This window comes from Cryptomeria japonica, chromosome 1 (assembly GCF_030272615.1).
Source record: "Cryptomeria japonica chromosome 1, Sugi_1.0, whole genome shotgun sequence".
NCBI lineage: Eukaryota > Viridiplantae > Streptophyta > Pinopsida > Cupressales > Cupressaceae > Cryptomeria > Cryptomeria japonica.
The window spans coordinates 43,627,490-43,654,114 of NC_081405.1; the positions used below are offsets into that span (position 1 = coordinate 43,627,490).

The following is a 26,625-nucleotide window of genomic DNA, read 5'->3' on the forward strand; positions in this document are numbered from 1 at the left end:
AACTTCCCAAGATTGTCCTCATCTCTTATGATATATCATTTGCTTCCAAAGATTTTAAAATACTTCACAGTAGGTGATTTTTCATTCCATAGCTCATAGGGTGTTCTTTTATGACTTACTCTTATTTGCACCCTATTAAGAAGATACACAGCAGTATGCACTACTTATTTCCAATATACATTAGCCAAATTAGCATCTTTTAACAAAGTCCTAGGCATCTCAATAACAATCCTATTCTTCCTCTCCACCACACCATTATGTTGAGGAGTCCTAAGAGCATTAAAGTGCCTTCTAATCCCATGAATTTCACAAAAAATATCAAACTACCATCAAGTGAATTCTCCTCCTCTATCTGATCTTACACACATAATCTTATCATCTACTTGATTTTCAACCATGGATTTGAAAATTTTAAATCTATAAAATCCTTAGATTTAACCTTTAGAAATTTTAACCCAAGTCATTCCAGAGAAATAATCAATAAGTAACATGAAATACCTTTCACCGTTCAAACCTCTTGTTCTTGTAGGTCCACACAAATCCATATGAATCAAATTTAGTGGTTTCGACGTATGAATCTTCTCTTTGTTTACTTTCCCAATAAGCATTCTCTATTGGAATCCAAGAACATTGAGACGGGGGGTGAATCAGTGTTCTACCAGAATAATCAATTTTAACCTTATTAAAACATGCATACACCAATTGGTATACCAGTACATATAGAATTGAAAGAAGTAAAGTAACCAATAAGCCAATCACATAAATGAATAGCATAACACGTAGAATTATACATGAAAAACCTCAAAGAGGAAAAACCACAGTGGGATTTGTGACCCACAATATCAACCCATTGGCCATATGAAGAGATATTACAAAATATAGGGGCTTGCGCTTGTAGGAAGGCTTACAACCTAGAGCATGCTACTCAATCACAAAAGGAGCCTCACTGACTACATACAAATCCAGACTACAATCCAGAGAAATGATTGAACTGCAAAGATAGCATCTTCTATGCCTGAATACAGTTTCAGTTAAGCTATGTCTGTTTCGATTTGAAAATCGTAAACACTTACCGGAATAACCCTTTACATAAAATTTGCATTACAAAACATTATCACATTCTCCTATCCTTTCATGTTTGAAAATGATCTAACCAACTGACCTATATACCCTTTACAATTCACCATGCCTTATGTCGGCTTACAAAGATAATTACAATATGAATATACATGTCAGCTCAATAACATAAATACATGAATATCAAAAATAATTTCCAATGCCGAATCCAAAAGATGTCAGCCTCTAATACCGATAACTTGATTCTAAAACATATCGGCCTACATTGTCAGTAACCAAAGAAATCCTTCCAACCTGTCAGTGTCGGTGTCAGTGAAGTTCCTGTGAAGTGCTTGTCGGTACACAACTGAACCAAAATATGAAGCCGGAACAAGTTGCCATGTTGCCATCAATGACAAAATATTGAAACCAACCAATTGAGTATCAATTTCCAACAATCTCCCCCTTTAGCATTGATGGCAACACTCGTGAAAAATGATCATGGTTTCCATCTGTTGGTTTCATCCTGAGCCTGCTCCCCTTGAGCTAAATATCCATCAATACAAAATACTCCATACCTCCATAATTTTCCACCTATACTCCCCATAATGTATACAACTCCCTTTTTCTTTTTCACATCAATATCTCTCCCCCTTTGACATCAATGCCATCAAAAATACCAAAAAGTACCAAAAACTGGGACAAAGAAAGAAAGATTGTACAATGAATATGTCCCAAAAAACCTTACCGGAGTTGAATGTATTTGAAAATATCTGGATAGGCCTTCTCCAAAAGCTCTAGATAGGTATCCCAACTAGATTTGAAAGTGTTGGAAATAGATACGAGTCCATTTAGCATATGGGCAAATGACTCTTTCTCATTAAGCTCTGTCGGTGTGGGCTTACCAACCATATCTATACACTCCTTCTTATGTACACTTAATGAATCCAACTGAGGACTCACCAAACCTCTAAGAATTCTGGCTCTCCTTATGATTTTATCTTTTTCTTTCTCAAGAGCAAAAACTTGGACTTCCAAAACCAAAATCTTACCATCAATAGATGTAGTCAATGAATTCAATCCATTAAAAGAATTGGCTATACCTACAATCTCCTCCTGAATATCCTTAATCTTTATATCTATCTCAATTGTAAATAAACCTATATTACAACATACTCTATAGATATTAGTACACTACCTCAATGCATTATCTATCAATTTCAACTTTTCAGTAATCTCCTTCCTCTCAAACTCAATCACTTGATCAAATGTAGCTCTCTTTGCCTATGTGAGCCTCTCTAGGTTTTGTCGGTTTTATATCTATTGCAAGGACTGAAAATCCTTTGAAATGTGCTCTGTGATTGTCTTAAGCTTGTCGAATGGGCTCGCTTCTCTGTCAAACTTGCACTCTGGGACTAGTCTATGCAAAATAGTGATAGACTGATCAATAATCCCTTTATCAATAGATTCCTCCTTCAACATTTTTTGTGCATCCATCATCATGAGTTCAGTAGAACTCATCTCGGTTATGCTTTTCTTTTCAACCTGCAAGGTGTCAATTGACAAGAATGATGGACTCACTACCGATTCCCTATCGGATTCCCCTTTCTTCTCCTCTGATGATTTAACCTTTATAGCTTCCTCACTTGCACTGGTGGCTTCACCACTTGGTGTAGTCTCAGTAACTATCGATTCCTCCCTAGGAACTATAACCTCATCTTGTACATTTGTATCCAGAGGAATATTGTCCTCAACATTAGTAACTTGTACATTATCAACCTTTACACTCTCTGTATCTACCGGTATCTCAACATTTGCCTGTACATTTTTATCTATCGGGGGCTCAATATCTACTATCTTAATGTTTTTCAAAATTGAGGGTGAAGTACCCATAATACCTTTACCTTTCCCTTCAATCAGGATGTCTGCAGTATCTATCTTAGGTTCTGGTGAATTATAAAAACCACGGTTCTCTTCAAATAACTTAACCCATGCCTTGTGGGTCTCCTTGATTATCTCATTTACTCTACCTAACATAAGACAAATTATTTTGTGCTTGCAGTTAAATATTTTCCTATTTGCAACCTCAAGTGTCTTGTCTATCAACTCTGGAGCAATAGAAACACAAACATATAACAATTCTTGAATCTTTATATGCATATCCTCTTTCATCGTTGATAGTCTTCTAGCATCTAACATGTCATACAACTGTGTCGGTATTCGGTCTTCAATTTCTAACAAGGCTTTCTTATATATATCCAAATACAACAAAATTGCTTCCTCTACTTCTCTTTGTTCATCATTATCAGATTCAATATCAATGTCATCCTTCTTCTTTCTCCTTCTAGTATCAGATGGGGCTGAAGGTGTTTCTTTTGGTGCTCTTTTCTATGTCGATACCCTAATAGTAACTTTCCTAACCGATTGCTTCTTAGCTTCTACCTTGATCTCTTCAGTTTTCTTCCTCAATACCATTTTGAATGCTAAGGGTGTGTCATCCTCGTATCCAAAATCAACTGCAATAGGTTCAATGAATATTTCTGGTTCTTTCCTCTTCATGACTTTCTCCAGGACAACATCAATCAATTCTTTGATGTCCTATGAAACCTTTTCCACAAATTTACTTGCCTTGCCCTCCTGTTTCTCTCTCTTCTTCCAGTTGAACTCAGTTTCAACCTCTTGCATCTTCTGCATAGCAGTACCAAAGGTTTTTATAGTTTCATCTGCTGGTGCATCAATTAGCATTTGTGCATAAGAATCAAGAATCTGTGCATCAACTTCATAACCCATTTCCTCAAACCAAATCTTTCGGGGCCTTACAGCTTCCATCAAAGTTTCATCTTTCTTAACCATGAAGCATATCTCAGTTGAGTACTTCTCAACAATGTGCTTTGGAACCCTCATCCTAGAATTCATAGCCTTTTGAAATGATTTAAAGTAACACCACACTTTGTCATCTCTCTAACTACCCAATGTAGCAATTGATTGTTTTAGTTGCCTCCCTAGTGGGATATCGAATGCCCATTTTTTCTTCCCAAAACTAGGAGTCTCATTGATGAAAAATAGCATTAAACAGACAATTAGGTTACCATACCGGAATGTTCCTTTCTTTTCTCCTTTAATATTTCCTAGGTTAATCAACAGTTCATCCAACACTCAACCACATAGATCTAACTTCTCATTCTCTCTTATCATTTTATGAGTTGCATAAATGCAGGAGCTAGAAACAAAATTTAGTCAGTTTGATTGTGCTACCTTGTAACCGATGACCATGCTTTCAAATATAATATATGCATCAGTGATAGTATTGATCCTCATTGAGCTCTTGTATGATGTTGCGTTGGTGATGTTGTTGACCTGATCATTTGAAACTTTCTTCTCCGGACGTTGTCCAACTTGCAGTAAACCGGTGATTGCCCTGATGGCCTCCTTCGTAATCTTATATGGTCTATCCAAATAGATAAACTCTCCATGCACCCTGCTCAAAACATACCTAACAATTTCATCTTCAAATTCTAGAATATCCAAATTATCAGTAAACCCTAAATCCACAATATGTTGGTATTCAGGCTTAATCTTTCCAGAATCTCCCATTAGCTCATTCATGTACATGATCTTAATATCAGTCATTCCTAAATCCTCAATATGAAAGTGAATGTAAGCTCTTACATCTTGGACATACACGACTCCTTCTGGGACATGGGAAAAAGCACCAACCGAGTCATCCAGGGTAGCAACATGCGGATATCACTTGAAAATCAGCCTGGGACGGTCCTTGACCTCAATAATAGTCAGATTTGCAACAAATATAGGTACAGATGATGATCCTTCTTCCATGATTGAAGATAAATACCTATGAATAGCTGCCAGTGAAAAATCCTAAAGATCTCTTCAAATCACTGGTGAAATTGCTCAAGATGATATCGATTGCTCTGAATTGCCTTAGACTTCCTCTAAGTTGCTCTGAATCGCTCTGAATGCAAAGTGATCAGAAATGAAGTGAATTTGACCTTTTATCCTCCAAGAAACCCTAATATTTCATTGACATTAATGATTTTCAGTGGAAGATACCAGATCTCAACCAAACAACTTCATGCCAGATAAGCATCTCCAATGTCTGGAACATCTTCCAGAACCTCTTCCCGAGGTATATGCAGCATCTTCATGAATTTTTTCTACCCCTAAGGCATCTACCTTAGTTATCGGATTAGCTTCCTACTGATGCAGGAGCAACCTCCTCTGCCGGTTGAGTAACCGATGCATTTCCATCTATTGATTGTTATTATGTCTTCCTGACCCATCTCTGGGTATGATCCTGTCAGATTTCATTAACCTTCTCTTTTCCTTTCTCATTTTCTCCTCCATTACCACCGGTGGATTTCTACCTCTGTAAAACTTAGAAATATGTCCAACCTCTTTACATTCATAACATGTAACATTGTTCTTTTGAATTGATTTGCTAAAACCGGTGTATTTGCTTGACCTGCACTGATTAGCCATATGTCCAAATTTTCCACATGCATAACAACATTCATTCTGCAATCTTCTATCTTATGACCATACTTATTACATTTAGAACATTGACCAGGAGCAGAATCAGGGTTCCGATTTGCTCTATTTATACATTGCTTAGCCATGTGACCAAATTTATTACAAACAGAGAATCTACCATTAAATTTATAAGCATTAAACTGCCTTACCAATGCCTTATGGTTTTTATCTTCATTTGCAGTACCGGAACTCTGTCCTTGTTCAAATCCAAGTCCTCTGGAATCTCCATTATGCCTTTGTCTCTTCAATAACTCATCTAGTTGTGCTGAAATAATCTTTATTTTTTCTTTATAATCACTTTCTATAGTCAAATCATCTTTCAGAATTATTATTAGTCTCTCAAGCTCTTGTTCATTACTCCTGGGATTGTACTAAATCAGTTCGTAGCATATCATTTTCATGAAACAAACATACCACATTCTTCAAATTTGTTCTTCAGAGATAGAGCAATATTTTCTTCCTTTTGCTTCTGGTCCTCAATCTCTTTAGACATCCTCATAGTTATAGCTTGTATTTCATTCCTCATAACCATGTTCTCCTAACTCGGCTTCAGACATCTCTCATTAAGTGCATATTTTTCATCATTATCCTTATTTTGCAAAAATTCCTTCCTTCTAGCCTGAACAGATGACAGTATCTCCTGTAGGACAAGAATGAATTCCTGAGCAGAATTCAATTCATCTTGTAGCTTCAAATTCTTCATCCTTTCAACATCATAATATTCAAGTGCGACCTCAAGTTGCTTCTCCAAACTCATATCCATGGATTCCAGATTCAAGATCTTCCTCAAGTTGTTAAACTTCCTCCAAGGCACAAGGCTCTGATACCAATTGTTGGAATCCAATAAAACTAAGATGGGGGGGTGAATCTGTGTTCTATCGCAATAATCAGTTTTAACCTTATTAAAACATGCATACACCAACTGGTATACCGATACATATAGAATTGAAAGAAGTAAAGCAACCAATAAGCCAATCACATAAATAAATACTTGATGCTCTGCAAAATGGACAAGGTTAGTCTAAGATAAATAACACACACACAAGAAACCGTTAGTGTTAATCAATCAAAAACTAATCTAACAGGCATATCAAAAGAGATACTAAAAACATGAAAGCATATTTAACTAAAGAAGCAAATATGATGAGACATCTCCAAATACCTCCTAACATGCTCTTAGCTTCTTCTCCTTTGTTCCTCTCCTCTCCAAGTTCCAAAATAGTGTAGCTCTCAGCAGCTTTTTGCACTATGGATGCTTATGGAGGATTGAGATTTGGGTATTTTGTTTCAAATGTGAAATGAAAAACTAAAATACTAGATGCTATTAAAATGATTGATTTTAAGTAAAATAATAAAGATATTAGTTTTCTATGCTAAATGCTCTCTAAAATGCATATAGGTTAAATGCATACAAGTTTTCAGGATCTGGATTATGAAGAAATGGGCTCTATTTATAGGAAAAATGGAGCAATGGATGGTTGAGATTGAGTAATCTCAACAAGGGTCGAGATTGAATGATTTCAAATCCATGTGAGAGCTTTCAACCCAATTCCAGGATGACAAGTGTCAATATGAGATAGGTTGAGAGGAGAGGGAATAAGCATTAAATGCTTGACATGACTTTGGGAGTTAAGGTCAAGGTTAATTAAATGAATAAACTCTTTATTCAAAGAATAAAGCTTTTATCCAATGGATAAATTCTTGTGCAAAGGCAAGAGGGATAAATATGGTCAAAGCAATAAATGTTTGGGGGGACAAGTTTGGAATAACCATAAATGGTTATGTAAGAGCCATTAATGGTCATGTAAGAGCCATTAGTGGTCTTTGAAGACTTTAGAGTTTAAGTTGTTTGAACACACAAAGCATTAAATGCTTTTCAAAGACTTTTGAAGTCTTTGAGAAGTGACTCCATTTTGCTTAGGAATGTGACAATAATTAGGGGATGGATTAGGCTAATTAGGAAGGGGCTAGAAGAATCTAGAAGAGGATTAGATTTTGCAATTGGATTTGGTGGGTGAGGGAAAATAGTATTTTTATTTAAAATAAAATTAGTTTATTTCAATAAATGTGTGCAAGTTGCATTTGTAGGAAAATGCAAGTGGGGGGGGCTTTTAAATGATTTAAATAAATGTTAATTTATTTAAAAGAGGAAAAGGGGGATTTAATTAAATAAATAGAATTTATTCATTTAATTGATTGTAAATTTGGTATAGTGAATTAATTAAAATAAATTGAATAATTTATTTAATTAATAGGAGAATGTTTGAAGATGAATTAATTAAATATTAATTTAATTAACTGATGGCTAGTGGATTTTTAATTAAATAAATAGCAAATATTCATTTAATTAAACTGGACAGATTTATGTGACTACAATTGCCCCTCTTTAAGACGGTGCAGTTTATCGCGTCGTTTCAAAGAAAGAAAAATAGGTGTGAAGAATATGCCCCATAAAATATAAATTTAATGGGTGGTATGCCCCCTCAAGAGATGGGCCGAAAAAATTTCAAAAAAATCGGGCGATCTCTCGAAAAAGAATGAAAATTGGCAAGGTGGTAGAAGAGAAGAAGTTAGTAACGCAGGTGAAAAAGAGAAGAAATCAGGAGTACAGTGGAGAAATGGGAGGCTCGAGAAGGTTACAGCGACCATGGCGATGAGCGAGGGAAAATTACGATGACTATGAAGGGTTTAAATAGGGAAAAATGGGTGAAAACAGGATCATTTGTAACCACGACCATTGTGAATTCAGAGCTCTAAAAGTGACTTGTGAGAGGAGTGAGCAGCAGTCAAGATGCCTGTACCAGTTGCTGAGCACCGGTTTGAGCGAGTTCGTCGATTCCAGCGGCCAGACGGCTACGGACCAGCGGTATGCAAATTTGAAATTTTAATTTTTATGCATTTTTGATACATTTTTTGTTGAGTCCAAGTTGAGTCAAAGCAATAGCACTAAAACTGTGTTTTGGTGCTTTTGCTCAATTAACTAGCGCTACTATGCCGCAATGGCACTATTGGCCTATTGTTTGAGCGCTTTTATTTTGTTTTAGCGCTATTGCATGCATGTTTAGGTGCTTTTGATTAATAAGCGCTATTGAGTGCTGATTTGAGCGCTATTGCTTTTAATGAGCGCTATTGTGAGGTTGTTTTAGCGCATTTAATGTTTGAGCACTTTCGTATAGCTAATTGAGTGCTTTTGATAGGGTTTTAGCGCTATTGTTGATAAACTAGCACTTTTGTTGGTAAATAGCACTTTTTGTGTTTAAGATAGACAGATGCCCCAGTTTGTTTGAATAAAATCTCCAGATGTCAATGATGGATGGATGGCGATGTGAAGTGGGAGTTGTTTTAAACCATAGTAGCCTGATGAGACTTAGGTCATTAGGATAAATGTCTGTTGAAGTCTAGGTTGCCATGATTGCTTACCTATTGAGACCCGAAGATACTTAATCAAAGTATCTGTTGATAGTCTAGGTTTAAACTTAAAAAAGTTTGAAAACAAAACAACTAATGAGGAGTGATTGATGCCCATGTGTAGGAGGATCTAGGCATGTTGCAGTTACGCGAGAGACACCCGGCAACACAGGGGTTACGGGATCGATTAACAGAGGCTGAGATAGATTGTATTACCGCGACCGGATTGTATGAGGTGATGCACATGCCCGTGATTCGTATGAATCACGGATTGATCACAGCATTAGTAGAGCGGTGGCACAGCGAGACGTGCACCTTCCATCTGGCATAGGGGGAGATGACAGTGACCCTAGAAGATGTGTGGCGCATCCTGCGGATTCCGATTCGGGGGGAGCTGGTCACGTATGACAGATCCTAGGGGACCCTTGCAGTTCAGAGGTTCTTTGATGAGGATGTTGTTATTGATGATGGTTCTATTGCATGGGAGGAGATAGCTGCGTTATATGAGCCTCTACCAGTAGTTCTATCAGGTATCATGGGAGGACTTCTGTGTCCGGACAGGCGATCACATGGTTTGGTCGTGGGGTGGGGGCAAGTGATCGAAATGATGATTACCGAGGGGACCCATTTTTCTTGGAAGCCATGCATGTTGGCACACTTGTATCAGGAGCTCCATGAGGTGGTGTACCGGAGGAGAAGTTCCCTAGTAGTGGGAGTGACACTGCTTCATATTTGGGCCTGGGAGCACCTACCAGTGACTCGACCTGTGAGTCTTAGGTTCCATGCAGTGGATCAACCGTACATGTTTATGTATAGCGGCATGATGAATCAGCCCCACCTGGGGAAGTTAGAGTGGTGGCAACGGGCGTTGGACGATCTTGATGCAATCATATGGCGACCATACCTGGAGTGTGAGCCATGGGATGATGATGTAGAGGCACTGCCCTATGTTTTTATGACTCGATTCCTCATTGGGAGGACCTCGTACCATGTGAAGAGACAGGTGCCCGGGAGAGTTCTGAGACAGTTTGGATGGCAGCAGGGATTGCCTAGTGAATCAGGGGAGTATGCGCAGGTGATTTGAGAGAGGTATGCATGGGGGCCAGTGTTGCCGTATGATCAGGCACTAGCGGAGTTCCAGACGCTGCAGGCGAGATCGTGGGACATACGACCGAGGGTCGTGGATGCAAGGGTTTCAAAGGAGTATACACAGTATATTACGGCCCATCCGATTCCACTCATATCAGATCCAGCAGAGCTAGTGCCCGAGTTTAAGGATGAGAGGGGACGGAGGAGGGGGAGGGGAGGAGGGCGAGGTCCGATAGCAGGCCTTGGAGGGAGAGGAGATGATGGAGACAGGGGAGGAGGTGGTGGAGGAGGTGGTGGGTTGGGGGTTCAGATTCAGTGGAGAGGGAGAGGTGGACTACCCCTACGGATGTCATAGGGACCGTTGGTATAGGGAGGAGTGAGATTGGGCAGGAGAGGGATGGAGAGGGAGATACCGAGGGAGAGAGGGGAGGGAGCCACTGGAGAGGGTGGTATAGGTGAGGCTGCTATGGATACCGGGGAGGGATCAGGTGGAGATGTGCAAGAGCAATTGATAGTTCATTTGCAGTCTCGTCTTGAGGCATCAAATGCATGGGTGGAGGAGTTGGAGGCGGAGGTGGCGGCTAGGGATGTGCAGCTATTTGCACGAGAGTCAGAGCTAGCTATAGTGCTGCAGGAGAGGGATAGTGCGGTGGAGAGATTAGCAGAGCTGCAGGAGAGAGTCTGGATTGGAGTAGGAGCACAGGGGCCTACGGGGGAGCTGATGAGGGAGATGCGGTGAGCATAGGCAGAGATAGAGTACTGGCAGGGTTTATATGAGCAAGTGGTGCCAGCCAGTCAGCGAGCATTGAGCTATTCGCAGATGCAGCATGCAAGATCTGAGTGATCGCAAAGGATGCAGAGCAGTGGGGGTGTGATGGGTCCTCTACAGAGGGAGAGATCAGGGGATGCAGGAGGGAGTGGGGGTTTGATGAGGCCTCCACTGAGAGATGGATCAGGTGGTGCGGGTACCAGTGGGGGAGCAGGTGGCGATGGTGGTACAGCATCTGGCCAGAGTGGCATTTGAGAGAGCATTTTTGCATATATATATTGCATCATTGTTTATTTTTGGACTGTATCTTGGATGGCTCTTGGTAGCCGATTTTGTAGACTTCGTTGTACTCTCATAGAGGAGATGATATATATGAGGAGGTCCCATATTTTGATGATATGCAGTTGATATGTATGGATGTTTATGCAAGATGTTGATTTTATGATTTTATTACTTTAGATAGACGTGTATATGTTATGCATTGATGAGATGATTCCTATGTGCATGTTTTTACAATGTTGTATACTGATAGATGAATGTAGGTTTATATATGTATGATTTGTTTGATTTTTGATGTAATGCTTTATGTATGCAATGCCATGATGATGATGTATGCGTTATGATGATTTATGAACAAGATTTTGGTGTTTCCTATTGCAATATAATGATGAGATAATTTATGTGATGATGTTAATGCAATGGTTGAATGAATGATGTTTATGTATGGATATGCATCTAGATGTTTTTAGATGAATGTAATATGGATAAACAAAATGTAAAGTATAAATGTTTATATGATAATGTTTAAATGAATGCATATGTATAAATGGATATATATAAATTGGTATGAACAAATGTGTTTTTGGAAACAAATGGTTTTATGATTCTAAATGCGTAAATATGTTTAAGTAAAAATGATAATATGATGATATTATAACTGATGGTTTTAATAACTACACCTTAATGCAATTAAAAAGAGGATAATGAATGCAATGTGAATGAATCCTAAAATGAGCATAATAAGATACTTTAATAATGGATGAATGAATGCACCTTTTCACTAATGAATGTATGCAATGATAAATGATGAAGAATGATGAAATGATGATGGATAATTGACACTAAATGAATGCCTAGTAAATGATTTAAAACAACCAAAGACAATTTGATCCCACGAATGAATCTAATTATTTATGATTTATGCAATGATGCCAATGATTAATGAAAACTAATGTCAAAAATGAACTATATGCAATATTAAGTTAAAAATGACATGAATGGTCTTAATGCAAGATGCACCTAAATGTGACGATGATATGACTATGAGGAATGCAAGGTTTTTGAGACTTTGCTTGATGCATTGATGATATATCAGAGTACTCAGTCATGATTGTATCCAAGACCAGCTTTAAATGGTTATATTTTGCATATAAATCCTACATATGAATGAATGAATGGATGGGTGATATGCAACGGAATGCAATATATAAACAGATGAGATGAAATGATGATCCATAGTGCTCTATTTTCATCATTGAGCTTTAAAATGTTGGAAGAGAATACAAGCATCTTGACATAATGATTCAAGATGACCTGAGTATTCCTTACATGGATTTTATATAGCAAGTTAATACAAACGACTTGATATAAGGGTCAAGTCGACCAAAGTATTGCTTGCGGAACAGACAAGGATTATCTCCGTTCATGCATGACTTGGATCGTCCTCCTTGATCTTAGGATGATCATATCCTGAGACAAGTGCATACTGTAATAAGAGATAAAACCTTTATCCAATTTGGATGAGGAGGAACCAAATAATGAGCATTGTACCTGCAAACAAATAGTATATATATAAAGAATAAAGAATAAGGATCCTTGGTAATGGTTCATGCTCATATGGTCAAGGTATACGTTGTAGTCAACAAGCCGTAATGATCTATGACTGCATTTTGGCATAAGATCACGTATCTTGGTGAACTTCCCACGTATACACCATTAGTACATGCCCCAGTACTTCATCAAAAATAATGCGCAAACGATACAAAATAATGCTGAAAGATCCCGATACAGATAAACGAATGATTGTACTCACAAATCAGCCAAGTATTTGATAGCTTAACACAATTTTCTTGTCAAAGAAAACATCATTTTGTCTTTGTGTTGGTAAGGAAGGATGCATCCTCGTTGAAGACAGTTTGATTGTTGATGTTGATTGTTTGGTCAATTTTGAGAAGTGATCATCGTGCAAAAATTGTTCAATGTTTGTTTTTGTATCTGCTCGGATGAGTATGTACAATGTGTTGCCATGTTTTTGTTGGATTTTTTATGTTTTCTGATGTTTTTGGATTTTATGATATATTTTTAATGTTTTTGTGTTTTGAATGTTTTTTGGATTTTGAAGTGTTTTTGGATGTTTTTGGATTTTGAAGTGTTTTTGGATGTTTTTGGATTTTGAATTGTTTTGAATGTTTGTGGATTTTGAATTGTTTTGAATGTTTGTGGATTTTGTGAGATAGTTTTAAATGAAGAACTTTAATGAATCACAAGACAATGTAGAATCCACTTCCATCAATAGTTTAAGGGAATTGCCCCCAGTTTAGACATGACTATAAAAAAGCGGGATGCAGGATGCATGTAGTACTTTCTTGGATTTGTAGATTTATAACAAGCCATGGTTGATGGATGGATGGATATATGTATGAAGAATAATGTGAGTGCAACAAGTCAGAAAAACAATGGAGCCATAGCCTTTACAAGTGGCGTCTGTTTGCCAGTTTTTCACCATCGCACTTACCCAAGGTGCCACCGGAGTGGTTGTTCACCGTTTGGATGCATGATTTTTTCTTTACTTTTTGGATGTTTTTGTATTTTCTTTAGGTCATTTTATCTGGATGTTTTTGGTATTTTCTGGTATGCAAGGGAGCCTAATGCTCTGTACAAATTAGGTATAAAAATTGTTTGAGGTGCATGTTGTTGATTGGATCTGCGAGCGGTTCGCCTTCTGATGTAGCCAACTGATATGCCCCGAACCCGAATACAATAGTGACAACATATGGGCCCAGCCAGTTTGATTCAAACTTGCTCTGATGTTCTCTGTTTGGTTCAAACAAGATCACCTACCTCAAATGTACAAGGTCTAATTTGGTGATTGTAGCTTCTGCTCATGCATTGCTGATAGGCTTTGAGATGGTTGTATGTAGCTTGTCACTTCTCATCTAGTAACTCTAAGTCCTAAAGACGGGATACTCTGTAGGCTTCATCATCAATGAGATTATGTAAGGAAACCCATAGTGATGGTGTCTCGACCTCAATAGGCAAGATAGCTTATGCTCCATAGACCAATGAGTAGGGAGTTGCGCCTATAGGGGTTCGAATACTAGTTCGATATGCCCATAGTGCTGGATTCAATTGAACATGCCAATCACGACCGGCATCATTGACTGTCTTCTTGAGGATTCTTAATATGTTTTTATTCGATGCTTCGGCCTAACCATTTCCTTGTGGGTAATAGGGGGTGGAAAAGCGGTGTTGGATATGAAATTTCTCACAAAGTTCACGGACATCCTGATTTTTGAAAGAAAGACCATTATCTGTGATGATGGACATGGGCACACCATACCGGCAGATGATGTAGTTGAGGATGAATGAGGCGATCTGCTTGCTGGTGACTTGGGTAAGTGGAACAGCTTCGATCCACTTTGTGAAATATTCGGTGGCGGTAATAATGAATTTATGGCCATTGGATGAAGATGGGTGAATCTTACCCACAAGGTCAAGGCCCCATTGACAAAAAGGCCATGGTGTTGTGATTGGTTGTAGTTCCTGGGCTAGTGCATGTATCAGGTCGCCATGAACTTGACATTTCTTGCATTTTCTGACAAACTAGTAGGAATCTTTTTCCATAGATGGCCAATAGTATCCATTGTGTAGGAGTTTCTTGGCTAGTGACGGACCACTTGAGTGAGTCCTGCAAATTCCTTCATGGACTTCTTCCAAAGCCTTTGTTATCTCACCTTGTTCTAGATATTGAAGGAGAGTACCATCAAGACCGTAGTGGTGTAGGGTTTCAACAATAATGGTATATCGAGCAGTTTGGCGAATGAAGGTTTTACGTTGGTTATTTGATTGGCTGGGAGGAAGGGTGTGATTGCGGAGATAGGTGTAGAACTCACCATACCATGGGGATTCAGAACCGACAAGGCAACATATCATTTCGGATTCGGGGATATCATAAGCAGGAATCCAAAGCTGTTCTACCAAGAACTCGTAGCGTGTTGAATTCTGTGGAAGATCTAGGAGAGATGCGATGGTAGCCATAGTGTCAGCAACTCGATTATGATCTCTTCGTATCTGCTCAAAAGTGATAGTAGTAGATGATGTCTTTAGATTGTCCACCATTTGTTTATATGGCATGAGTTTATCTTCCTTGGTTTGATATTCATCTATTGCTTGTCGAATGACTAGTTGTGAGTCGCCATATACTTGCAGTTCTTGTAATTTCCATTGTACGACTAGCCTGAGTCCTGTGATCAAGGCCTCATACTCTGCTATGTTGTTGGTGCATGGAAATGTGGGCCTGTAAGACTTCAGGATGCTATCACCTTGAGGTGTGATAAACAGAATGCCTGCCCCTGAGCTGTGCCTAGTGTATGAACCATTAAAGTATAGTTTCCATGGCTGTGTTGTTGTGATCATGAATATCTCTTCATCTGGAAAATTGGAAATGAGAGGATGATCACCTATGAGTGGTGCATCGGCCAAGTAATCTGCAATAACTTGACCTTTGATAGCTTTACGGTCTACATACTCAATATCAAATTCACTCAGAATCATCACCCATTTGGCCAAGTGGCCTGTCAATGCTGCTTTGTTGAGTAAATACTTGAGTGGATCAATCTTTGCAATGAGTTGTACCTTATGTGTTAACAGATAGTGCCTTAGTTTAGTAGCTGCTAAAATTACTGCTAGGCAAGCTCGCTCAATAGGCATGTAATTGAGTTCATAGCCCACCAGTGTGCGAGAGATGTAGTAAACAGCACACTCTTTTCCTTCTGTATTATGTTGTGCCAGTAGTACACCCAATGTTGTACTTGTCACTGAGATATAGAGTAACAACGGTCTACTTGGATCTGGTGGGATCAGCAATGGTGGATTCATGAGATAGTCTTTAAGCGTCTGAAATGCTTGTTGGCATCGGGCATCCCACTGAAAGTGGATGTTCTTATGTAGCAGGTGTGTGAATGGGTGACACTTATCAGCCAATTGTGCAATGAATCTTCGGATGGATTGTAGTCGTCCTTGTAACGTCCTTAGCTGACTGATGTTCTTTGGTGGTGGCATGTCCATGATTGCTTTTACCTTTGCTGGGTCGACCTCAATGCCTTTGCTTGAGACAATGTATCCTAGAAGCTTCCCAGAGGTTACTCCAAAGACACATTTCTTTAGGTTGAGTCAAACATGGTATTGTTCCAGTCTATCAAAGATTTTATCTAAGACGTGGAGATGCCCTTCTCTAGTGAGTGATTTTGCTAGGAAGTCATCCACATAATCTTCCATCATAGTATGCATCATGTCATGGAAGATGGTGGTCATTGCTCGTTGATAGGTTGCTCCTGCATTCTTGAGACCAAAAGGCATTACATTCCAGCAATATGTGCCCCATGGACATGTGAAGGTTGTCTTATGTTGGTCCTCTGCTGCGATCTTTATTTGATTGTATCCTGAAAATCCATCCATGAGTGAAAGCATGGCATGTCCTGCTGTCAGATCCACTATGATGTCGATATTTGGTAGGGGGAAGTCATCCTTAGGACATGCCTTATTTAGATCTCTGAAGTCAGTACAAATGTGGATGCCCCCTTTTGGTTTGCCGATAGGAACAATGTTGGATATCCAATCCGCATAATCAATGGGTCTAATGAAACCAACATCCAAGAGTTTCTTAAGTTCTGCTTTGACTAGTACTACAATTTGAGGATGCATCTTACGAAGCTTCTGCTTGACAGGTTTGGCTCCTTCTGCTACGGTGAGGTGATGCATGACTAAATCAGGATCAAGCCCAGACGTGTCTACATATGACCATGCAAAGTTGATCTGATGCTTCTGGAAGAACTCTATAAATTTGGGTTGTTCCTCTGGAATGAGAAGAGATGCCAGATGTATGAGATGAGGATTTTCAGGAGTCCCTACATTGTATTCTTTAGTTTCCTTGATGAGAATCGTTGATCGTTCCTGTTGTGTACTAGCGGGGAGGATGTCAAACCCTTCATCCTCAGGTGCTTCAGAGAGGTTTTCACCATTGGATACGCTCTTTCTTTTTACTTTTTTTGGATCAAACAGTGCCACAGTGTGGTTTTCACTGGAAGATCAATGTTTTATTGTTATATTTTTGCAGCTGAAAGGTTTGGCATCCACCCCGAAGTATGTTGCACTATTAAGTTCAATGGCGAATCTAACTTTGTGATCCCTGCTTGGTAGGTTATCCCTTAATTCCAAAAAGTCAATGATGGCCTCATCATTTTGGAAGAAGTCAAGACATGGGGGATTTGGTTGGTTCCATTCGATGAGTTTAGGGTGGATAATGGGCATTACTTCATCGATTAGGTTAAGTGCGTTAGATGTATCGGTGAGGGTTAAGACGTTATGGTGAAGGTCATTGATGGTACTCTCCCTGTCAGAATCAGGCGTAGGATGAGACGTAGGGTCTATGGAAGATTTTTCTAGTTCAAGAACCCATGTGGTATTTATCTATGCTTCTCCATAAATAGGGATGTCTTTGTGTGGCGGAGGTAGTGATGCATCTTCCTCATCTGAAGTGTTAAGTTGTACAGAATCAAATTCCCACTCATGTGAGTCGGTCTCTGAGTCACTTTCCAGCACCCGATTACTATACCATACTGGGATGTCTTTTGAGTTAAATACTGCAGGTGTGATTGGTTGATGTACCTTTGTAGTGATTAGTGCTGCAGGAAGGTTGATGGGGATTAAAGAATCTGGTACAGGGAGTATCAATAATATTGACTCAGTGGCTTCTACTGGAATTGTTGGTGCCATAGATGCTATTGCGGGTTCTGATACAGTTGTTGCTGCTAATGGTGCTGCTGATGAGATTACTGGTTTGTTGGGTGGGATGATTGGCATTGTAGCTGATTGTGCAAGGATTTTGAGCCTTGGTGGGGCAGCTGCGATGGTGTTTGATGTTGCTCTGATAATAAAAGGTGTCCTCTTTGCAATAGGCTGATATAGTGGTTTGCTGGGTTTTCCTTTGAATCTGAGCTTAGGAAAGATCTCCTTTTCAAAGCCTAGGCCTGCATTATCCTTGGGCTTTAATTCCGGCAGTAGTGGTTCATGTCTTCCTTGTTTGCAATATCCCAAAGCACTCTAACCATCATACCCCATTCTTTGCATAATGAGGAGGCCTTTGCCATATTGATTCGTAGGAAGTTTAACTTTTGGTATATCTGTGGTGATAGGATCTTTATAGATCCATTCTGCTAAGTCCTCATCTTGGGTTTCTTCTTCTTGATTTTTTCCAAGGATGAAAGGCGTCAAAGCACATGCTGGTGTGATTAGTGGTTGCTGGAGTACCTGCTGTGGTTTACCATGTGTTCTAGGAGAAGTGGGCATTTGTCCCACACAAAAGAGTTGACTGAAGTTGTATTCCCCAGGACCTTCCTCTGTTATCTTCATCTTAAGCTTTTCTTGCTTGGGTATAGTGGTGTTTGAACTAGCAAGAGAGGTGGGACTTATATATGATGTGGAGGAAATGGCTTCTCTATTATTAGGAACAGTGATCTCTGGTTGATGGCTGATATTATGACAGTATGCAAAGGGATTTGCATCACCCAGGATTGTGATCTTTGCACCATTATGTGGGAACTTGATACATTGATGGTAGGTAGATGGAACGGCTTGCATGGCATGTATCCAAGGTCTTCCTAATAATAGATTGTATGGTAGAGGAAGGTCCAGAACTTGACAGATGATGTGTTTTACCATAGGGCCTACTCGGATTGGTAGTACCACAACTCCTTTGGAGGAACACTCCGCATCGTCATAGGCTTTGATTGTGATCTTCTTACGGGGATCCACTGATTCTATTGCATATCCCAATGTTGTGACCAACTGTAGTGTACAAATATTCTGGCCTGCTCCATTATCGATCAAGACTCGCTTGATCCTATGCTAGTTGATAAAGCCTTCAATGTGTAGCGAAGCGTTCTGAGGTTGTTGGAAGGAAGAATTGTCACTTTCGGAAAAAGTGAGACAAGGTGATGACTTTAGACTTCCAACCATGGCTTGAAATTGGTCTGTATTCAAGTTTGCAGGGACTGACGCCTCTTGGAGTGCTTGATCCAAGATTGTTTTATGAGATGGTGATAGGCGCAATAGCTCTAAAATGGATATAAGCACGGGCGTTTTATCTAATTGTTCCACAAGATTGTACTGCTTTGGGATGGAGGTGGTGCCTTGTGGAGCTGCTTTTATGGTGACCTTGCCACGTCGTGTAACAACATTGCAATTTGAGTTGGGATGTTTGAAGGTTATAGTTGCAACTTGTTCACTGGCATCATACAGATGATTTACAGTGTAATTATACGCAGCCTGTGTATAATCAGTGGTATCAGTGCCTCACCTGGAAGTGGAAGGACCCCTTTGATCTTGTGATGGAAGTGGATTTTTGAACATCAGATGATCATTATTTGTTGTTTTTGGGTCATGTCCTTCAATTTCAATTTCTCCTCGGTTAATAAGGTCCTGAATGAGATCTTTTAATTGGTGACAATTACTTGTCTTGTGTCCTCTCCCTTGATGGAATTCACAGTGTCCAGTATCTCTCCACCATGCCGATTTGACCTGAGGCTCATAGTTTGATAGTTTAGGTAGAGTGACCAAATTTTGAGAAATGAGTTGTCGCAATACTGTTTCAATGGGTTCCCCTAAGGGAGTGTATGTTCGTTTTTGTTTTTGTTGATGAGGTCTAGGTTCATCGTGAGATGTGATGCGACCTTGATTCAAAGGAACATTTGTGTTGTTTTGAGGTGGAGGATTTTGTCCTACAAACCAAACCACAGGTTGTGCATTTTGGATAGTCCAGGCATCCATAACCCCATCGTTGACGATATTCTTGTTTTTGTTCTAGAAGTTTGGTTTATCACTATTGAAGCGCAAGTGAGGACCATCCTTTGGTTCATTAAAGATTTTGATGAGTCCTTTCTTGATGAGTGCCCGTTCACATTTCAAACTCGTGGTGATCATATCATTAAAAGAGTCTGTGTCTTTGACATCCAGGTGAAATTCCATTTCTTTGTTTAAGTTGGAAATGAATATTTCCACTAGTTCTCGTTCAGGTAACTGAAGAGAACGTCTGCTAGACATTTGACGCCATCGTTGCAGGAATACTAAGAATAGTTCACCTGGTTTTTGTTTAGTGTTGCACAGATCAGCCATGGTGATGCCGCGTTCAATATTATGAGAGTAATTAGCTAGGAACTTCTGGATGAGTTCCTCAAATGTTCTAATGCCACCTGGTAGTCAGGAAAACCATGATGTGGTTGTTCCTCCCAAGCTTTGGGGAAAGAGGCGCATTAGGTATGTGTCTTCATATGCCACTTCGAGGCAAGTGGAATGAAATTCTCTGACATGGTCATGAGGATCTCCCTTTCCTCTATATTTTTCAAATTTGGGTGTTTCGAATCCTCGTGGAAAGGGTGGCATATAAAGATTCCAATCAAAAGGATAGGGACGGATGTCATTGAGTGAGAATTGGTTAGTCTTGACACCACTATGAAGTTGTTGGGCAAGATTCTCGACTTGTTGCCACAACATCTCCATTTCATTTGGAGGAGGAGGTGGTGGGTTACCTCGAGGAATGTTATATCTGATGGGATCTCTACCTCTTTCCTCTTCATGGCGACTTTGTCTTTCTGATGCTTGTCTTAATTGGGCAAGATCAAAGTCAGAGGGGAGTTTTGCTCCTTCTTGAGCGAGCTTTAAAAAGTGAGCATCTGCATTACTCCTGAGTATTTCATCGAAAAGTATATTAAAGAGAGGGTTATGTTGGGCCCTTTCTATTGTTGCAGGAGTGGGAGTACTTGGGTTTTCATCATTTGCATTTCCTCCAAGTGCTTCCTGAAATTCATTGAGATTTTCCTCTTCTTCTTCTTCCATTTCTCTTTCTCGTTGTCTTGACTATGATCGGGTTTGAGCCATTTTGTTTTACAAGCTTTTGTTGAAGTTGAGTGAAAATGATGATGAGTTGTTGATGAAATGAAAGATTGATGGTTGGTGATCTTTGTGGTATGTAAAGATTCCGATCAAAAGGATAGGGACAGATGTCATTGAGTGAGAATTGGTTAGTCTTGACACCACTATGAAGTTGTTGGGCGAGATTCTCGACTTGTTGCCGCAACATCTCTATTTCATTTGGAGGAGGAGGTGGTGGGTTACCTCGAGGAATGTTATATCTTATGGGATCTCTACCTCTTTCCTCTTCATGGCGACTTTGTCTTTCTGATGCTTGTCTTAATTGGGCAAGATCAAAGTCAGAGGGGATTTTTGCTCCTTCTTGAGCGAGTTTTAAGAAGTGAGCATCCGCATTACTCCTGAGTATTTCGTCGAAAAGTTTGTTAAAGAGAGGGTTATGCTGGGCCCTTTCTATTGTTGCAGGAGTGGGAGTACTTGGGTTTTCATCATTTGCATTTCCTCCAAGTGCTTCTTGAAATTCATTGAGATTTTCCTCTTCTTCTTCTTCCATTTCTATTTCTCGTTGTCTTGACTGTGATCAGGTTTGGGCCATTTTGTTTACAAGTTTTTGTTGAAGTTGAATGAAAATGATGATGAGTTTTTGATGAAATGAGAGATTGATGGTTGGTGAATTATGTTGCATGTAGATCTCTAGCACTTTTAAGGTAGATGTAACCGAAATTCCTTCTTTGAATTGCTTGTTTGTTTTAATAAGATTTGATGTGATAAGGTGTAGAGAAATCTGAGATGTGTTACAGATTGAACTACCTAGTAATGAGAGGATTCACTCATGAACTAGTTTTACCCTGCGTAGATGTGTCTCTTAGGATGAGCTTATCCTAGATGTAGAAACAATCTAAAAAGTGATGTGATGTGTTTGATTCAAGCAATATCTAAAAGAGAACTTGGGACAAGAACCTCTTAATGTTTTGAGAGTTGGGATGGATTGATGATGAAGTGATGATGTATGAGTAAGATAATGGATGAAATGTTTTCAACTTCAATAAAAACTTTGTGTCACAAATGGGACAAACTCTACCTCTTCTCTTTCGGGTGTTGGTGGTATTTCTCGAGCTATGTTGTATGTGATACAGACGTTTGGGAAAAAGTTGGGATTAATCTTACCTCCTTGGTTTTTGTGATAACTCAGAGCTCTATATTGCATAAAAGCTCTGCGGTTCAATGATTCTGAATCAAATTTGTTTGTTTTGCCTTGAAGGTAGAGACGCATGTGACGCAGAAAAACTCTATGGGAGACAAAGATTTGTCTATTTAGATAAAAGAATTTTCTCCTTTTGATCAAAGCCTTTGAGACTAATGGTCTTCTTTTCAAGTTGATATTCTGATGATGCTTCTTCTTTCGCAAGATGTGAAGAATGGTCATAAAGCTTTGATACTTTTGTTGTTTGCACTTTGTTTTTGATGTGTTTAGTTGTTTTGAGAAATGTTTGGTTGGATGAATACTTTGTTTTGAAATTGATTTTTGATTCTTCTTTGACAAGAAAACAAAGCAAGCACACAAACACAAGAATGTTGCCTTAAAAGGCACAAATGAGCATGGGTCTAGATCAACCCAATCTTTGGACTTTCTACAACTCTTTCTTTTAGATGTATTTTAAGGTGTATTTCCAAAGCCTGAAGTTGGCTCAATTTGTACTTGGTCTTGACTAACACGAAGACATTTCAAACACTTTTTATCCCTAAGGTCAAATAGCCGGTTGTGATAAATTTAGCCCACATCTTGATATTTCTTCGACTTTGGTACTACATACCTTATGAATCCTGCCGTGGCAGGTAAGGATGTGATATACTAAGTCTTGCACGAGCATAACAAATAGATGATCCCTATGATGGAGGAGTCACCACTTTTATCAAGTAACAAGTGACTTTTCAAAAAGCTATGTTTCTACTCAAGGAAATATGTATGGTGAGTATCTTGGGAGCAAAACCATCTATGCTCTTGCACTAAATTATATCACAAATATCCTCAATCAATAGAACAGGTGGGCTACTACTTAAAGGTGTTTAGTCATGTTTGATATTTTTGGATATAAGTTCATTCTACAGTGACTCACTTAAGAGCCTTGTAACTGGTGGTGGGGCCCATTTGTCCTTTCAGCCAGTTATACTATAGGAACAACTATACCCAAGGCTACAGCTTTCACTCTCACCTGATTTCTATAGCGGCTCGAAGGATTTACCATGCGAGGTCGTTCCCAAGAGTGATGTGTCTCTTGTCAGGCCTCTCTTAAAAAGATAAAAATTTTGAGTGTTACTAACACTTTTCTCTTGCACCTAGGACCACGAAAGCCAAGGGAGAGAATAGTGTATGTTAGAAGTAGGACCACTCGACCAACCTTTTTGCACAAGTGTGCCAAGCATGAAAAACACTTGTTCTTTTTAATCTGCCATTGCAATGTGATCTAACTATTTGGAGATGTTGCTCCAACATTCATGGTGTTCTTTTTAACTTCAAAGGCAATATGTTTGAGTAAACTAGAATTTGAAATCCTAGTCAACTTAATGAAAAACATGTTTGCATGAAGTAAAATCGCTTGCAAAAATTAAAACAAGTGGATTGTGTATTTTATGTGCACCAAAAATTGAAGTGTGGATTGTAAATTCTTTAGTTTGATGCAAGAAAATGGAATTGTTGATTTTAAGCACCAAATAAAGTGTGTTTCCTAACTTGCAAGAAAACAAATGTTGTTTTGCTCAGTTTTTAATGCACCAAAGAAACAAGTGATCCTAACTGGAAAACAAGGGAAAGTTTGTTTGTTCAATTTTTAAAACACCAAAATAAAGTTTTTGATTTTAAAAAGGTGAGTTTTTAAACCTGCACAAACAACAACCGGTTAGTAAAATCCATATCTAAGGGGGGCTTCCACAAGCCTAAAATTTTTCACTTTTTCGGTTACAAAGTCTTTTTTTACAATGTTCTGTTGCAATAGCGCTAGTCTGGGTTTGAACAGAAGCGCTATTTAACATAAACACGCTAAAAGAAAAAGAAAGACAGAGAGGGCAAAAGCGTTGAAACAAGGTCAATAGCACCAAAATAGTTTCAAAAGTGACAAAACAGTTTCAACAGCGCTAATAATGATGCAATAGCACTATTTTAAGAACAATAGCGCTAGAACAACAAGTATCAATAGCGCTAGAACACGATCAATAGCGCTAAAGCGCAACCTGTGTGACAATTTCAACATGCAAACGTGTTATTGGTTTTAAAAAAATGATTTCTTGGGTGTTCGATTCACGTCGGGTTCACCAAATGATGCTCTGCAAAATGGACAAGGTTAGTCTGAGATAAATAACACACACACAAGAAACCGTTAGTGTTAATCAATCAAAAACTAATCTAAACAGGCATATCAAAAGAGATACTAAAAACATGAAAACATATTTAACTAAAGAAGCAAATATGATGAGGCATCTTCAAATACCTCCTAACATGCTCTTAGCTTTTTCTCCTTTGTTCCTCTCCTCTCCAAGTTCCAAAATAGTGTAGCTCTCAGCAGCTTTTTGCACTATGGATGCTTATGGAGGATTGAGATTTGGGTATTTTGTTTCAAATGTGAAATGAAAAACTAAAATACTAGATGCTATTAAAATGATTGATTTTAAGTAAAATAATAAAGATATTAGTTTGCTATGCTAAATGCTCTCTAAAATGCATATAGGTTAAATGCATACAAGTTTTCAGGATTTGGATTATGAAGAAATGGGCTCTATTTATAGGAAAAATGGAGCAATGGATGGTTGAGATTGAGTAATCTCAACAAGGGTCGAGATTGAATGATTTCAAATCCATGTGAGAGCTTTCAACCCAATTCCAGGATGACAAGTGTCAATATGAGATAGGTTGAGAGGAGAGGGAATAAGCATTAAATGCTTAACATGACTTTGGGAGTTAAGGTCAAGGTTAATTAAATGAATAAACTCTTTATTCAAAGAATAAAGCTTTTATCCAATGGATAAATTCTTGTGCAAAGGCAAGAGGGATAAATATGGTCAAAGCAATAAATGTTTGGGGGGACAAGTTTGGAATAACCATAAATGGTTATGTAAGAGCCATTAATGGTCATGTAAGAGCCATTAGTGGTCTTTGAAGACTTTAGAGTTTAAGTTGTTTGAACACACAAAGCATTAAATGTTTTTCAAAGACTTTTGAAGTCTTTGAGAAGTGACTCCATTTTGCTTAGGAATGTGACAATAATTAGGGGATGGATTAGGCTAATTAGGAAGGGGCTAGAAGAATCTAGAAGAGGATTAGATTTTGCAATTGGATTTGGTGGGTGAGGGAAAATAGTATTTTTATTTAAAATAAAATTAGTTAATTTCAATAAATGTGTGCAAGTTGCATTTGTAGGAAAATGCAAGTGGGGGGGGCTTTTAAATGATTTAAATAAATGTTAATTTATTTAAAAGAGGAAAAGGGGGATTTAATTAAATAAATAGATTTTATTCATTTAATTGATTGTGAATTTGGTATAGTGAATTAATTAAAATAAATTGAATAATTTATTTAATTAATAGGAGAATGTTTGAAGATGAATTAATTAAATATTAATTTAATTAACTGATGGCTAGTGGATTTTTAATTAAATAAATAGCAAATATTCATTTAATTAAACTGGACAGATTTATGTGACTACAATACCATAACACACAAAATTATATGTGGAAAACCTCAAAGAGGAAAAACCATGGTGGGATTTGTGACCCACAATATCAATCCACTAGCCATATGAAGAGATATTACAAAATATAGGGGCCTAAACTTGCAGGAAGGCTTATAGCCTAGAGCACACTGCTCAATCACAAAAGGAGCCTCACTGACTACATAGAAATCCAGACTACAATCCAAAGAAATGATTGAACTTTAAAGATAACGTCTTATATGCCTGAATACAGTTTCAGTTTATCTATGTCTATTATGGTATGAAAACCATAAACCCTTACTGGAATAACCCTTTACATAAACTTCACATTACAAAACATTATCACATTCTCCTATCCTTCCATATTTGAAAATGATCTAACCATCTGACCTATATACCCATTACAATTCATCATGCCTTATGTTGTCTTACAAAGGTAATTACAATATGAATATACATGTCAACTCAATAACATAAATACATGAACATCAAAAACAATTGTCGATGTTGGATCCAAAAGATATCGGCCTCCAATATTGATAACCTGATTCTAAAACATGTCAGCATGCATTGCCGATAACCAAAGAAATCCTTCCAACCTGTCGATGCCGGTGAAGTGCCTGCCAGTACACAACTGAACAAAAATATGAAGTCGAAAAAAGTTTCCATTTTGCCATCAATGATAATATATTGAAACCAACCAATTGAGTGTGAATTGCCAACATTCTCTACATACAATATTAGTAGGCTTCACAAGTCTAGGTAAATCTCTAACTGCTTTAGATCTGCAAATTTTGATCATATTATCAGAATTGAGAATGTCCCATTCTTTTGTGCCACAACCAA

At 38.4% G+C, this 26,625-nt stretch overlaps 1 protein-coding gene across 1 annotated transcript in view; it reads left to right on the plus strand.

Moving 5' to 3' along the window:
* The window catches only part of LOC131856319 (uncharacterized), a 75,051-nt gene that overhangs the window by 25,527 nt on the left and 22,899 nt on the right, over positions 1-26,625 (plus strand). Inside the window, exon 2 of the mRNA XM_059207949.1 lies at positions 10,139-10,433. Within this exon, the coding sequence (XP_059063932.1) occupies positions 10,139-10,433 (295 nt within the window). The remainder of the gene's footprint in view (positions 1-10,138; positions 10,434-26,625) is intronic.